This window comes from Ambystoma mexicanum, chromosome 4p (genome assembly GCF_040938575.1).
Source record: "Ambystoma mexicanum isolate Mex_15411 chromosome 4p, UKY_AmexF1_1, whole genome shotgun sequence".
Classification (NCBI taxonomy): domain Eukaryota; kingdom Metazoa; phylum Chordata; class Amphibia; order Caudata; family Ambystomatidae; genus Ambystoma; species Ambystoma mexicanum.
The window spans coordinates 117178925-117195913 of NC_090927.1; the positions used below are offsets into that span (position 1 = coordinate 117178925).

The window sequence follows — 16989 nt, forward strand, 5'->3', positions numbered from 1 at the left end:
ATTCAAACACTTATCTCACACAATTTGGCAAATGTACTTTTCACAGAGAGGAAAGCAAGACAGAAGCATGTGTCTGGGGTGGCTGGTTGTACTCTTGTTGATAGGAGCATTGTCCAGCATTTTGGTCTTGGACTGCCCTTGTTGGTCGGGATTGACCGTTGGGCGTTATTCCAGCCGGGATATCGCCCAACTCATGATGAGGGTGTCTAAACATTCCTCCCATTTCCTTCTAGAGGATGCATTCTCAAATGGAATCTCAGACTTAGGCCACTCAAGGATTCTGGAGACCAATCTTCCTTATCCCTGAACAACAATAACATTGTGCAATAATGAGAATGTTGGCGGTTGTACATGGAAGGATGGAAAATATACAATTCATACATTCCTCAGTCTGAAGTATAGAAATATTTCTAGTGCAGAAGTCTAGTCTTTCTTTAAAGGCCTCTAGTGTCAGAAAGGATCGCTCCAAAAGGAAGTCCCTAAATGTGGCTAACCAAAGTTTAACCACAAGGTTGATAAAGGCCTTTTCTTGCGTTATTCCCATCCGAGATACATACCAAATCGGAATCAGGAGAGTACGGAGTGCCCAATCCCAGTTTAGCTGCTTCTTTGTGCCATGTGTCACATGTGCAAGAGACCATCTTCAACGTTCTGGGGCTATGCTTGATCTCACTCATTATTACCATCCTGGAAAGGGATTATCTCTTCTTTGAAAGATTTTACGACCTGAGTGGTATGTTTTTCAGTCCTTTGTGTTGCTTTTATCTTCTGCGTCTTATTTGATCACTGATAAAAAATTAGCAATATATGTTTCTATTTCTAGAAATATAACAAGGGTGCCATTTGGTAATGATGATGGCTCTTACCTCCCAGTGGATCCATTTGTATTGCGAAAGATCCACCTTCTGAAAATCCTCAGCGACAACATCGGGCAGATTTCTAAACGAGAACAAGAGATGTCAATTATGCCAAAAATGTGCAGGTATGACTGTTTGTGTTTCTATGAAAACTAATTTGTTTACATATTTTTGTATGTGAATTTTGCTCATGTATGTGTGTTCATCTGCATATGCAGGCAAAGAACATAATGATATATTATTATTTTTTTAAAATATGTTTATTTTTGAACAAAGCAGGAAACATTATATACATTTGTAATCGACATTTAGAATGCATTAACACACAAGAGTATTGCTTCCCCCTCCCCTCTCAAAGTTCATTAAGTAGATCAGTCTCCCTCCTCTTGTTCTCGCTCCTGCGGGGCGGGCCAGCTCTCCAAGACCCTCCTGGCCAGTTGGAGTTTATATGCTAAGGCTGGAAAGTCATGATCAAATTCGAGGATCAGGTTCCAAATTTTCTGGAAGCGAAGGAGAAAGCCTGCCCTGGCCGCAGTCACCTTCTCCGCAATGAGTACAACCCACAGTTTCATCCCCCACAAGGGCAGGAGTGGGCCCTCCACCGACTTCCATGTACGGGCCACCACTATTCTGCCCGCCAGCAAGCAGTGCGTTAAGAGTCCAGCTTTGGGGCCTGTGTGCGGGTAACTCCCTGGAATCGGGGCGGCTTAGAGGATAGGTTCAGGTTCTAGTGGGAGTGTGATGTGTGTCATTGCTGCAATGGCCGCCAGGCATTCTTTCCAGAAGGTTTGGGCCTTGGGGCAGGTCCACCACATGTGGAAGAAGGATCCTACCTGGCCGCATTGTCTCCAGCAGGCCGGGTCCAACGCTTGATTCATGTGGTGCAGTCTCAAGGGGGGATAGTACCATCTCAGTAGGATTTTGGGGGCGCATTTCCTATTTGTAACACAGGAGGAGGCTGATTGGGTACGGGTCCAAATGTCCACCCAGGACTGGTCCTCTATGGGGTGTCCCAAGTCTGCCTCCCATTGCGCCATGGCCCGGGACTTGAAGGTGAGAAAGTCCTTTTGGAGGAGCTTGTATAGTGTTGAGATCTTACCTCGGAGTGGAAGGTCGTTGAGAGTGAGTTCTATGGGTGTGGGCGGGCGTGTTGCTGCTTGACGAATCTGTGGGTGGGAGCACCAGTGACGCAGTTGGAGGTAAGTGAACCTGTCCGTTTCTTGAATGTGGAAGCTATCCTTACATTGTTCATAAGAGCGCAGTTGTCCTCCCTCAAAAAGTTGTCCTATGGTCTCCAGGCCACCCGTAATCCAGTTTTTGAAGTTCCTGGGGGCCAAGCCCAGGGAAAAGGCAGGATTCATAAAGACCGGGGATGAGTCCCCTGGGGACTTTCTTCTGCTTCAGCGTCCTATCCCAAATGCCCACAGTATGTCTGGTGAACAGCAATAGCTCCTGCCATGGCCGTCTGGTCGCCGGTGAGATGTGGGGAAGAAAGCGTAGGGGTAGAGCTAGACGTGACTGTTCCAGGTCCACCCACCTAGGACGATTTGTAATTGTTTGCCATGCCTGGGTGCACGCTAATTGGGCCGCCACCTGGTATTTCTGAAGGTCTGGGACTCCCAGGCCATCAAGTTTCGCGTTTCCCATCATTGAGTCCTTTGGTATTCTGGCTTTTTTCCCCCTCCAGATAAAGTGCAGCATCTTCCTCTGTAGGTTCTGGAGTGCTGAGGCCGGGATCAACACTGGGAGGGCTGAGCATGCATACAAAAATCTTGGAAGCAGGTTCATTTTACATGCAGTGATCCTTCCTATTAGGGAGATCTCCTGGGAAGCCCAGCGCTTCAAATCCGTCTCCAGTTCTTTAAAGAGCGGGGGAAAATTCACATATGATAGCCTTCGTCTTCCATTGGATCGGGCATATTGGTATCAACTCTTCTCGCTCTCTCGGTGAGAGTCCGACTCCCAGCGCTGTTGATTTATTAAAGTTGATAGAAAAGCCTGTGACCCTTCCATAGTCGTTCAGTTCGGCCAGGGCGTGGGTTAACGATCTGCGGGGGTCGGTGATCGTTAGCAAGACATCGTCCGCGTAGTGGGCCAGTTTATGGTGCGAAGTCCCTACTTGGAGACCCTTGATTGCGTGGTTCAACCTAATTCGTTGAGCGAATGGTTCCATGATCAGGGCAAATAGTAGTGGGGACAGCGGGCATCCCCGTCTCGTTCCGCAGGTCAGCGAGATGGGGGTCGAGAGATTGCCGTTGATTCGGAGTAGGGTTCTGGGGGATTCATAATTGGCTAGAATCATTGTGGGGAATTCCGGGCCAAATCCAAACGACTCCAGGGTGAGCCTCATAAATGTCCAGTCCACTTTGGCGAATGCCTTGGTTTCATCTAGCGCTATAAGCGCCATCTTTTTGTCTCCACGTGTGGCTAGTTCCACCAAATTCAGAGCTCTGCGGATGTTGTCTGCCGTAGACCGGTTCTTCAGGAAGCCGCATTGGTCGGGCTGAATTATGTCTGGGAGGATGCGGGCTAGGCGAGTCGCCAGGATCTTGGAGTAAATATTGGCATCAATGTTGAGGAGAGTGATGGGCCTATAGGAGGCTGGGCATCTCGGGTCGCCTCGGGGTTTGGGAAGCAGAATGGTGATGGACTCTTGCATAGATGGAGTTATCGCACCGGTTTCTCTAAAGGAATTGAATAGCTGTACCAGTGGGGCTAGTAGCTGGAGCTTGAAGACTCTGTAGAACCTGGTTGTGTAGCCATCCGGCCCTGGCGCACAGGATTTCAGTGATTTTATAGCTTCATCCACCTCCTCTGAGGAGATTGGTGCCTCTAGGAGGTCCCGCGTAATGTCTGGGATATGGGGGAGTGCTGCTCCATGAAGGTATTCCCTTTGTTCTTTCAGATCCCGTGGTGGAGCGGTCATTATCTGTGTCAGGTGTTCAGCTGCCAGGCGTTGTTTGTCCTGCTCTGCATAGTGGATTCGGCCTTGTGTGTCCCGAAGCCCAACGATTGTATTCTTTCGTTTTGCTTTGGCTAGTTTGGCCACCAGTAGCCCGTTAGCTTTATTGTTTTTAGCGTAATAAAATTGCTTCGCTTTGGCCATTTGATGTGCTGTATGTTCGGCGTAGTGGGCCTCAATCTTCTGCCGTGCCGTGCGGAGGGCTCGTTGGGTCTTCGGGGACCACCCTTTTTCTTTGTGGGTCCGCTCCGCTTTCTGGAGGTCATCCTCGAGGGTCAAGCGGGTCTGACGTCTAGCTTTATGGAAGGCAACACCTCGTGCTATCAGCTCCCCCCTCACAACCGCCTTCATCGTGTCCCATGTGTTGGCGGGCGATGTGTCTGTTACGGGGTTCTCCAGAAAAAAGTTCTTGATTGTGGTGGCAATTGAGTCCCTAAGCGGCATATCGTTGAGACTAGGATCATAGAGCGTCCATCTGCGTCTGGCTGGGTGAGGAGGGACCTGAGCTCGGATTACCAAGGACGCTGGCCCATGGGCCGACAGAATCCGTGGGCCTATGGAGACCTTTTTGGTGAACGAAAGCAGTTGGGGAGAAACGAGAAGGCGGTTGATCCTCGAAAATGTTCTGTGGACGTGGGAATAGAATGAGTAGTCTCTTTCAGAGGGGTGTAAGACCCTCCATGCATCCACCACTTCCAGGGTTCTGAATAAGCGTAGCAGCGCCAGGGCCAAGGTGAGGTCCCCGGATGATGGGGGATGGGACTTGTCAACTGTAGGATCCGGCACACCATTGAAGTCGCCGCCGATAATGACTTGGCCTTCCAGGAAGGTGGGGAGAGTGGTGCATAGGGCCTCGTAGAAGGCGGCTTGAGCTGAGTTGGGAGCATATATCGACACAAAGGAGTATAGTTCCCCAAGCAGCAGGCACTTGACGGCAACAAACCGGCCCTCCGGACAAAGCTTTGTGTCGAGAATCTGAGAATCCAACCCTTCCTTGAAGAGAATAGCTGTACCACCTTTTTTGGCATTTCCAGATGCGCCAAATTGTTTCGGGAAGAGGCGGGAGCGTAGACGTCCGAAGTCGGCTGGTAATAGGTGTGTTTCCTGCAGCATGGCCACCGTGGCCCCTTCATTGTGAAGTTTCTGTAATATAGATTTGCGTTTAGCTAGGGAATTTAGGCCTATGACATTCAGTGAGATGAAATTCAAAGTGGAATGGTCTGGGCCACTGGGCGCGGGGGTTGGCACGACTTGTGGGGGAACGGGGAAAGGGGTTGTATCAGCCAACATCTCTTGTATCTTGCATCTGCGTGTTTCCATGCCATTGAGTTTTTTGCTCCAACCTCCAACGGGGAGTTGGCGAATTAACTGGAGGGGTGCAGGTTTGTGTGTCCAGCACCCCCTCTTGGCCACCGTGGCCATGTAACTGTCCGTAGCCAACATGGCTAAACTTGTGGGTATCGTCTTACAAGGACGCAGATGGATTAGTCCTCAGAAGCAGGCATGGGCTGTGGGGTGGGGCCCGTTGCAACGATCAGCGGGGTAATTTTGTTCCTTAAAGATGGTAGGATTCTTTGTGTAGCTATTTCTTCTTCCTGAATCTCGGGACTCTGCACCAGGAGTTTACTTTGGTGGTGGGCGATTTCGGGAGGTCTGGGTCGGAGGCCCTCTCTACGTTCACGGGTGATCGCGCTTCAGCAGGGGTCGGGTTCATGATCTGCTCAGCATCCTCCAAGTGGCTGATTCTTCTCTGGGTGCCTTTGTAGGCAAACTGGAGAGCCGTGGGGAAGAGCCACCGGCAGCAAATTTGTTGATCTTGTAGGAAGGCTGCTAAAGGTCGGAGAGCTTGTCGCCTTTGGAGCGTGAGAACGGACAAGTCTTGATAGATTTGGATTGGGGTGCCTTGGAAAGTTATTAGATCACGGGATCGGCTGATTGCGGAGATAGCTTCCTTCGTCGTGAAGAAATGAACCCTGGTAATGACATTGGGTGGGGGGTCTGTATCCACTCCCTGGCGAGGGCACATCCTATGAGTGTGGTCCAGGAGGAGCTGTGGCTTCTCGAAGTCCGGGAGAAGAGCTTGAAAGAGGTCCCCCACGTATTCTGCCAGGTTTTTATCTGGGATAGAGGTCGGGACCCCTCGAATGTAGAGGTTGTTACGTCGGGCCCTGTTTTCTAGGTCCTCCTGTTTAAATTCCATTGTTTCACATTTGTCCTGGAGGAATCTGATTGAGCGTTGAATCTCCGTCAGGGTAGATGCTTGGTCCTGTGTCCGGTCTTCCACTTCTCCTAGCCTTTGTTGTTACCCTTTGGTCAATGTTCTCTAGTTTGGTAGAGAGCTCCAGCATGCATGATCTGAATTCCGATTTAATGTCCGCCATGAAAGCTTTGATGTCATTTTTCGTGGCGAGGGAGCCCTTGTCTTCTGGAGTCCCCATGGAGGAGGGACCGGGGGGGTCTTGTCTTTTGGGCTTCTCAGACACCAACAGCATCGTTGCAATATCTGCGTTTTTGCCGGCTTTGGGATGTCTGGACATGTTGTTCCCCGGGGCGAAGCAGGGGATCAATGTGCCCCGGAGCCGGGAGGGAGGAATGTTGCAGCGTTAGCATTCAGACAGTCACAGCAGGTAGGGGGTAAGGGGGCTGGAGAGGGAGGGCCGGGGCGCCCCAGGAAGATCTCGTGTGTCCGGTGAACGGGGAAGGGGCAAATGGGCCCAGCTGGGACCTCCAAGTTGTTGAGGGGTGGAGGGAGGCCTCGATGATTCTGCAAGCGGAGGCACCCGGTTGGCGCCGCCAAAGCTCTCCCTCCTCCCCCGGCTCACCTCCACCCCGGGCCGGGGCCTCTTCACTCGTCGACAGCACTGCGTGAAGTCCCCACCACTACCTCCCGGCCGTCCGTGGCGCATGCGAGGCTGCAGATAAGGTCGCTGGGATGTCCGTAGGAGCTCCTCCTCGCCAGCTCCCAATGCTCCTCCACCGGTCCCTCGCGGCTGGGATCGGAGGGGCCGTTATGTCGCGGCTTCAACGCTGGCCGCAGGGATCGGGAGGAGGGAGCTGCAAGTGCGCTGGAGAGAAGACCCTCGGTGGGCTCCCAAGGGTAGAAGCTCCTCCCCCTCCTCTATGCCAAGCCGCGGCTTCCGCTGTTTCCTAGGCCCTCGTCCGCCATCTTGGAGGGAGGAGCGGGCGGGGAACTCAAAGACTCGAAACATTGCGGCAAAGCCCTGGAAAGCTCCCGGAGGGCGGCCACCACTGCTGCAGGCTTTCATCAAGCCCTGGTTAGAGCGGGGTCCATCGTCTTAGCCTATTTGTAGCCCCAAAATGTCACGGCAACGGGCACCCCACGGAGGCCATCAAGGGAGCGACTGCATCGTCGACGCTCCAGGCCATTTTTAAAAAAAACTTTTAGTTTATGTAAGAATCAACAATATGGATGGATTGGTGTAACATGAGTGTTGCTAGAGGTAAATTGCTACATGTATCTGTCTGAATGTCCACAAACACATGGCTAACCGGTTTACATTCATTGGCATTGGTTTTGAAATCTCTCATTTGTGTTACCACATGCTAGTCGCGAGTTCATCCATCTACTCAGATCACATTGCGCAAGCGTATACATGCATCTGCAGGAAGAGCAGTGTCTTTGTATTGTGTGCATGCCAATGAATAGTTACATCACTGGCTCAGGTTCCAGGTGCTTGCTCGACGATCTAACACTAGGAGGACCACATTACATTGTACATTTTTTGTATTCCGCTGCCTCTTTTTCACACTGGAGGGAAAGACTCAGCGCCATCAGCCGGAGGTATAAAAACAAGCAGAGGACCTTCAGGATATGAGCAGTCACTTCTTTTGCACAATCAAACAGTTCCATGTATACCCACTAAAACAAATGTAAAGGGTCAAAACTGAACCCTTGTCCAGTGAAGAGCAGAAAATGTTCAGGATCCTCTGATCACCCTCTGCCATCATAATTGAGGATTTCCTCGTCAAGCCTAGAATGATATACCGTGTCAACATCTTCTCCACCCATAACTGTCTAGAGATGGAAGAGGTTCAACCCTTGCCGAAAATTAACAGAAAAGATAAAACTATATTGACTCAGAGTAATTGGCAATTATCGTCTAGTTTTTGACCTCCCGGCCTTACTAAATTATTTCAACAGTCAGTTCTCTCACAACTGCAGAACTGCACATTCCCCTTGATCAGCAGGAGGCCAGGATTAGACTTGTGCGAGGCAAGCAATCTGCTCCAATCGTAGCGATGGACAGGGATGTCGCTTTGATCTTATTAGATCTGCTGCTTTTGACACCATTAGACATGACACACTACTCAAACGCCTTGAAATACTGTATTTGTATTTGTATTTATTTTATTTGCAAAGTGCAGCCAGGCCCAGGGGCATACAGGCGCATAAATTAGATCTGGTTACAGTTACAATTGAAAGCAGTCAAAAAAGGTTACGTTACAATACAGTTACAGATAAGTACAAACTTGGTAATGGGAGTGCATACATACATGGTGTAGTATTAATACATTAATTACAAAATTGTGTTAGTGGCAGTCAATCAGGCAGTTAGGCTGTCATGGAGTCCATATTGTGAAGCCAACACTTCGTGTTTTGTTTAAATAAGTTAAATGACGGTTCTGCTCGCAGAGGCGCAGGGATAGTGTTCCATAATTTAGAGGCTTGTACAGGGAAGCTAGCACCACCCGAATTATGAAGTTTAAATCTCGGTATGGACATGGTGTTAGCTTGTGCTGATCTCAGTGGTCTTGAGGAGGTGTGAGGTGTAAGTTGGTTGGTGAGGTAGGCTGGTGCAAGGTTGGCCCTGGCTTTGTGTGTAAGGGCCAAAGTTTTAAGAGATATACTGTGCTTGACTGGGAGCCAGCGTAGTTTGCGTCTGGTCTCAGAAATGTGCACCCTTTTGGGGATGTTGAGGGCAGCCCTCATAGCATTATTTTGAATTACTTGCAGTTTGTTGATGTTTTTGTGGCTGGTGCCTAAATAAAGGGCGTTACAATAGTCTATCTTGGATAGGACTAGTGCTCTGGCAAGAGTAATGCAATTAGGTGAGGAGATGAACGGCCTACATGCAGTGATCAGCTTACAGGTGTAAGCGGCTGATGATGCTACTGCATTAGTTTGTTTTGAAAAGGATAAGGTGGCATCGATGTAGATACCAAGGGTTTTGGTGTTATTTGACACAGGGATAATGTTGCCATCTATGGTGAAGGAATTGAATGCGGGATTAAGATTTTTGAGTTTGGCGTGAGTGCCAAGGATGATCAACTCAGTTTTTTAGTCATTGAGACAAAGTCCATGATGTGCCATCCATGCTTGGATTACTGAATAGATTTCATTAAGGGTTTTACTGTCTGATTCATAGTTGCCCGAGATAGGAATGAGTATCTGGGTGTCATCCGCGTAATTGGTATACGTGACACCCAGATAGTCAAGGATATCAAAGAGGGGCTTTGTGAATACATTATAAAGTGTCGGGGACACAAAAGAGCCTTGTGGGACTCCACAAGGTACTGGTGAGGGTTCAGCAGAATCAGTGGGAGAGAAGACCCTCGTGGTTCTGTTCGCCAGGAAGTAGCTAATCCAGGCCGTGGCTGCGTCTGTAAAGTGTGCCGCAGTTTAAGTGGTGACAGAGTGTTTGGTGGTTGACCAGGTCAAACGCTGCTGACAGGTCAAGCAATAATAGGAGTGCAAGTTTGCCGTTGTCTTTCAGGATTTGGATCTGGGTAGTGAGATCTATTAATGCAGTTTCTGTGCCGTGTCTCGGTCTAAAACCTGATTGTCTAAGTCCTAGAAGGTTGTTTGATTCTAAGTAAGCCTGAATTTGTAAATAGGCTGCTCTGTCCAATATTTTTAATAAGAAAGGTACAGTTGTTATTGGCCTGTAGTTAGCCGGGTTGACTGGATCGAGAGTAGGTTTTTTAAGAAGTGGGATGACCCACGCATCTTTTAGGTTATCAGGTACTACTCCAGTTTTAAAGGAGGCATTGATGAGGTTGGTTATGAATGGTGCCAAGTCATGCGCAGCAGCTTTGATGATCGGGGCAGGGCAGGCATCACCTTGGCAATTTGAAGGTTTACGTTTCTTAATGATGTTTTCTACTTCCCAGTTTGAGAGGGGAGAGAAACAAAAAGGTTTACAGGTTGACTTAAAGGTCGGTGATTTGTTAGGTAATTGTTTGTAGTCAGGGTCAGCTAGTAGTAGGGATTTTTTTGCATTGATTTTAGATTGTAGGCGAGCTATTTTATCTAGTAGAGCTGTCTGAATATTACTACACCATAGTGCATCTGTAATACATTTGTCTATGGGGGCAATGGGGGATTCTAGTTCTTTCAGAATATTAAAGAGTTCCTTTGTGTTGGATTCCGCTTGTGTAATCCTTTTGTTATAGGTGTCTTTTTTAGCAAGAAAGATGGCTTCTTTGTAGCTAGAGGAGGCTAGGGTTAGCTCCGTTTTATTGGATGCTGTGGGATTTTTTTTCCAGTGTGCTTCTGCGGTTCTCTTAGTTTTGCGTAATTCTCTTAACTGCGGCGTGAACCAGGTGTTAAGGTGACGCTGTGGTTTGGGTTTCCCCAATTTTAGGGGGGCAATGGTGTTCAGTGCTTGGAGTATAGCCTGGTTGTAGATATCCACTAAGACAGTGGGGTCAGCATCAGAGTCGATATTGTTCAGGATGGGCAGTAGTATGGGTAAGAGTTTGTCAGGTGTAATATCTTTCTTATTTCTCGTGCTGGTAACTGGGGCGATGATAGGCGCCAGGTGAGGTGTGTTTGCTTTGATAGAAAAGGTTAATTTGTGATGATCCGACCAAATACATGGGTCATTGGATAGAAGGTCAATAGAACAATTGAAGTGAGTGAGCAAGTCCAGGGTTCTGCCTTTGACATGAGTGGGCTCGTGAATAATGTGCGTGTGACCCAAGTCAGATAAGGTGTTGGCTAGGTCATGGGTGTTAAAACCAAGATTAAAGTCCCCAAGTAAGATGGTTTGCGAGTTGGGTTTGGTATCTGCGGTTATGAGTGATGCGATATCCTCAATGAAAGAGGAGATGGGTCCTGGTGGACGGTAAATGAGGTGCATAGTTGCCGTGTGGTTAGGTGATAGATAGGCAGCAATACATGATGAGGGTAGTGTTGCTAGAAGGCAGGGGTTGCAAGTGGGTCTAAAAGCGACCGCAAGGTGGAACACAAATCAGACAGATGTAGTCTGTAGGCGACCATATGGCAAGATACAATCAAATGTGGTCTAATAGCGACCGTAAAACAGAACACAAATTAGTCAGATGTGGTCAGTAGGCGACCAGGTGGCAATGTACTCAAATGTGGTCTGTAGTTGACCATAATGCACGACACAAATCAATCAAATGTGGTCAGTAGGCGACCAGGTGGCATAATACCATCAAGTGTGGTCTGTAGTCGACCATGTGGCAAGATGCAATCATATGTGGTCTAATAGCGACCGTAGGCAGAACACAAAGCAATCAGATGTGGTCTGTAGCCGATCATAAGGCACATCACGGATCAATCAGAAATGGTCTGTAGACCATGAGGCACAAGACAAATCAATCAGATGTAAACTATAGGCGACCATGAGGCATAAACCATGAGGTGTTGTAAGTAGGCGACTATGTGGCACAGCATAAATCAAACAGATGTGGTCTGAGGCGACCATAAGGCACAGCACAATAATCAAGTGTAGCCTGTATGACAGAGGCCCAACATTAACATTAGGATCTGAGGTAACACCGTTAGGCTTCTGATGACAGTTCTGGGGCAATTAGTGGCAGTAGTATCAGCGTCTAAGATCGAATTTACCCAATTGGGCAAAGAGTGCGAATAGCGTGGGCTTGAAGAGTGGAGCCATGCCAGGGTGAGGGGGGCCACCCTCGTGTGTAGTGGTGAAAGATCTCTCGCACACCTGTGGGAGCGGGATGCGCGGCCGTTGGCTGTGGATGGGTCCGGTTAGCCAGGAGAAAGCACCTGATCCTGTGGATGCTCGATCCCTCAGGCACAGAGGGGGATAGAGTGGGAATATATGGGTTATAGGGGAGAGCAGCTCTGTGTTCCCTATTGGGAACACAGAGCTGTGCAGGTATTTGTACAATTCTTTCATCAGACAGACATCACAACCTATCACCATCTGGTGCAGGGTCCCATAGGAATCTCCACTTAGCCCACTGCTATTAAAAATGCATCTCTGATCTCTAACCAAACTGTTTACATCCATTATGCTAATGGTGTTTCATTGTTTGGCTGACAACAAAATGTATAACCTACTTGAAAGTCTCAGCAGATCATGACATATCTGCCTTTAAAAGCTGAAGGTCAGTTATCCAGGAACTGATTGACACAGACCGCTGAATAAATGTACAGAAATTCTCCTAACAGGCACCTCTACTAATTCCCTATACACCCTTTATAGCCTATGGCACAAAGGTCTTGACCCACACCCAACCTCAGAAAAACAGTTAGACACAAACGTTGACTACTGCATGGCTACTCACTGGCTAAGAAAGTTTTCTTTCCTCCAGATAAGATACTGTGTTTGTAATTTGGCGCTTCGGCATCAGCAAGTTACCCTGAACTACAGCGACCAGATAATTTGTGGTGACTGCAGGGTAGAATAAACACCCTTTGAACTGCCTTATCATTCATAAAATCATTCCAGGATGCTGAAGCGAAGCGCCTCGTGTTTGTAATTTGGAGTTTTGACAACCCCAACTTACCCTGAATTACAGAAACCAGCTAACTTGTGGGTACTGCGGGGCAGAACGAACGTTCTTGGAACCGCCTTCTCTTTTGTAATATCACTCCATGATGCTGAAGCGATGCGCCAGCATCACGACAGTGAAGCGTGCAATGCGCGTTACCATAACTCCATCAGGCAGAATGACGCTCAGCACAGGAAAACAAATCGGTATATGATCATATCACTATGGAACATAGAATAGATGAGAAGCCTGGAGATACTACGTGGATGCTACGTTGCTCGGGGCTTTGGAAACTGTTGAAGCAATCGATCAAGAACCACAGCAGAGGAGCACAAATTCATGTACGCGGAAGACCTATAAGGCAACCAATAGAAACAAGGCAGGTAAGAGTTGCCCAACGATTACTAACTTTTTAGCTGTCAGAGAGAACCTTAACCCTATAACTGAGGATGATCGGTTAGAACTGGTGGCTGAGCTGGAGGCATCTTTGCCGTGCCTTGGAAGTAAAACAATAGAACATATTGGCACTACACTTTTACCAGTGACAAGGCACCAATCATGCACACCGACTGATGATCTGGTGGGTTCCTCTGGCAATAGGGACCAACAGCAAATAATCAATACTGAAGAATGTCTTGTATTAGAATCAGGACTTGGTGGTGAAGAGCCTTTGATTATTTTGAATCAATCTACATCCCATGTACTAGTGGACAGTAGCATAACATTGGGTAGTCCGTTATGTGGGACACCCAAAAGGATTGTAGTGCCTTCCATCTATCCTCGTCACTGGATGCCATTGACGGCAGTATAGCAACTATTAACAACGAAGATGAGCCTGCAAAACATGTTGGGGTGCAGGGGAAGGAGGAGGAGTGTAGGTTATTTGATATGAGCCACACTAGCGTAAGAAGTAATGGAAGTTGCACTCCTGCAGAGATGTTTGGTGTGCTTGAAAATGTATGGACCACATTGGTGGGAAAATATGATTATCTGACAGAGACCTTGCAGGAAGAAACACTTACAGGGATAAGACAACATTGTGAATCTATAGATACTAAATGTCACGTCCACTCTACCTTACTTGAAAAGTATGTACATTGCACTACCGACGATCTAGCTCTGGTTAAACAAAAAACTAACAGGATTTTTGAAATGGGGGGTGGTTGATGAGGAGGTGACCCCTAATATTAACCTCTTAATTAATGTGGTGGGCACGGCACCCAGCGAGGGGAAGGTAAATGCGAAGAATTTGAACAAGTGCAAATAAAAAAAAAGCTAAAGTAACTAGACAGGCTATTATGTATACTAACATTAAGAAACATGTATTGAAGCCAGTGAATCACTCAAATGGAAACACACTTCTACAAAACATGATTAATCCTCTAGAGCTGCGGGCCTGAATGGCTCCTGTAATCAATTGTTCAAGAATGATCCGATTGTTTGGGCAGGTTCTCTACATTGGCTCTTTACATTAATAGGCAGCACTCGAATACCTGGAAGGAAAGCACTATAGTCCCTGTTTGCACAAAAGGATCAAGATAGGCCCTTGTAATTATCGGTTGCTGGCAATGCTTGACGCCCCCCCGCAGAAATGATCGTCAAGGTCCTACTTGAGGAGCTAAAGAATTGGATCACAGACAAATAACATCATTCTCTACAGGTTTAGGAGGGGCTTAAACACGAATGACAACGGTCTGTCCTTGATCATCATTGAACATGCATGGTTAATTCGGAAATTGCCTGTTTATGTAACTTTCATGGACTGTAGTGCAGCCTTTGTTACGGTGGACAGGAGTAGATTGTTGGTTAAGCTGGTAAATTGGAACATACCTAGGGGCTTCCTCAACATGATCATCGCACTGCACAAGCATACTAAAGTAAGACTTGGAATGAACCATCTAGGGGGAATGACAAAATGGATTGACACGTAATCTGGACTCATACAAGGCTGCATACTTGCCCCGACACTGTTTAACCTATACCTGGACGACCTGAGAGATGGAATTGTGAACTCAATCTCTATCCTTCCCAGGATGGGCAGGGTGAGTGTACAGTAGCTCGCATGCGCGGACGATCTGGCCTTGGTGGATCCTACACCTATGGGGCTGCAGGCTTTGTTAGATCATTTGGTTGAATATGCTGTGATCAATTCATTGAAGATAAACACTAGTAATACTAAGATCATGGTGATTACCCCCCAAACATAGCTCTGCTAAGGGGTACATGCTTCATAATTGGTAATTGAATAGAGTCCCCATTGAGAGGGTCAGCTTTTATAAATATCTGGGGGTGATCATCAACTCTAAACTGGATGACGAATTACAATTACAGCATGTCCAAGTTTAAGACTGCACAGGTTACGGGGGCCATTAAATCATTTACACATAAAGCAGGAGGTTACACGGCTGGAACCATTATCAAGTTATAATTAACTAAAGTGTTACCCATCATACTCCATGGGATTGCGATCTGCGGTCTAAAGATGATATCAAGACTTGCATTACTGGAGAGAAGTATACCATGGAGACTCTTGTGTTTAAAAAACAACACACCAGCAGAGTTCATCCTGCTGGAATAGAACATCATGTGTATTACTGCTAAAGTCGATGAATGTTGTTTGCGCATGCATTGGAAAGTAATGAATACCACAAATGGGACTCTGCTGTGGTTATTCAGAGATGTACTTACGAACAAGAGAAACTTCATGAATACCAGTGTTATTTTTAAACTCGCTGATAAGGCCAAGCCATGGTTATCCAGATCTTCCAATGATGTTCTTGCATTATTGTATTTAGGATTTAAGAATAAAATGCAAAGGACTTTACATGAACATAGTAGAGAACAACATTTGGTGAATCTTGCAGGCAAATCCTCGGCTGAATTGTATATCACGCATATCTTTGGGCACGTTGGTGTTCCAATATACGTAAAAAGAATTCTGGGGACCTACCTAATTTGGTGTTACCTAAGAGTTACATTTAACATCGTACAGACCTATGAAGTAAAAGAAGCATATACTGGGATTTTGATGGAGGCAAGACTACGTTGTCTATGTGGCAACAATTCTATATGGATGGCTAAACATCTTATGGTGAGATGCTCATCTTTGAATGCTGTAAGGTGGAAGCATTTATTGGCTTGGGTAAATGGGATCATCACAATGGTAATGATATTTGGGAAATTTACATTTCTGGAAATGATGAATTCTGTATTTTTCATTTGACGAAACTATGGAAAACAACTGAAGCGATTTTAGAGATTATACATTTTCGATAATTCTGTTATTTTATTGTGAACTATGTTTTTTAGTTGAAGTATGATTCCTAAGCTAATACTGTGGAGAATTGTATTAAAAGTTGACTATATGTTAAACTGTATAATACTACATAAATAGAAACTGTTTCCCAATCTGTTTTCCTGTATAGACCTGGGGGCGGTGGTATAAGATCAATGGCAATGACCTGGTACTTCCCAAGGAGGCCGTGAGAAAACAGCAGAGGCTTCGCATTCCTTCTGCTAGGCTGCCAACCAAAACTCCCCTCCATGGTTTCAATGCCTCTATAGTGTGCTCTGCCTTGGCTAGCAGTGGAAAATGGAGTACAAAGGTCCTGTGATTAGTTCATTGGACCTGCAATGCAACTGGTCTCAACGTTTTTACAACACACCTCTAACAAAACCCACCTACACACTCCCCTCTACTCAAAGAAGGCTACCGCTGGACACTCAATTCTCCTGCAGAAACTGATGCCTGCAGTTCGCTGTTCAAGCATTTTGTGAAACCAACAATTTCAATCTGCAGAGGTAAATTTCTAGTTGTTCATCAACTCAAACGATTAGCACCAGTTGTACTCTGGGTGCATACTCTACCAATAAGACAAGGGAGTCTTACAAATCTGCAACAAGTTACATTAGGATATGTGGAAGTTGGGAACATGTATAATGAGGGGGCAGGATAAGAGATGCCTCTACATGCCATTCACTGCATACAGCAGATCTATATTTTTGACCCTTGTTTATCAACCTACAGAGCATAAAGCATCATTCAGTTTATCAGACTATGCAATATTAATATGGATGAGAAAACAGTACGCAATGATTGTCAATGGTGATTATTTGCATATGTTGAGGTAGTTTTTGAGGTTTCGCAAATCATCCAGGCAATGGGGGGCCGGTTTTTCTATGGGATAAGGACCTGGTTAATTGTTCAGAAAAGCCATAACATCACCTGTAGTATCTCTATCCACAAAAGTGTGAGTCAATACTCGGCTGGTCGGATCACACGGCTAGTCCCTTCTCCCCAACTCACACCATGGCAAGCCATAAAGGCAAGAAAAAACACCTGATGGTTGCACTCCGACTATTAACAACCTTCCTGGAATACACCATGGAAGAAAGACTCTCTACTTTCCCTTCCTCAGAGAAGGTCTCCTCTCTTTT

At 46.7% G+C, this 16989-nt stretch overlaps 1 protein-coding gene across 4 annotated transcripts in view; it reads right to left on the reverse strand.

The window, feature by feature from the left end:
- Positions 1-16989, reverse strand: part of KHK (ketohexokinase) — a 222592-nt gene that overhangs the window by 46644 nt on the left and 158959 nt on the right. For all 4 annotated transcript variants that reach the window (XM_069605519.1, XM_069605518.1, XM_069605516.1 and 1 more), the window contains one exon: positions 867-939. In XM_069605519.1, coding sequence (XP_069461620.1) covers positions 867-939 — 73 coding nt within the window. The remainder of the gene's footprint in view (positions 1-866; positions 940-16989) is intronic.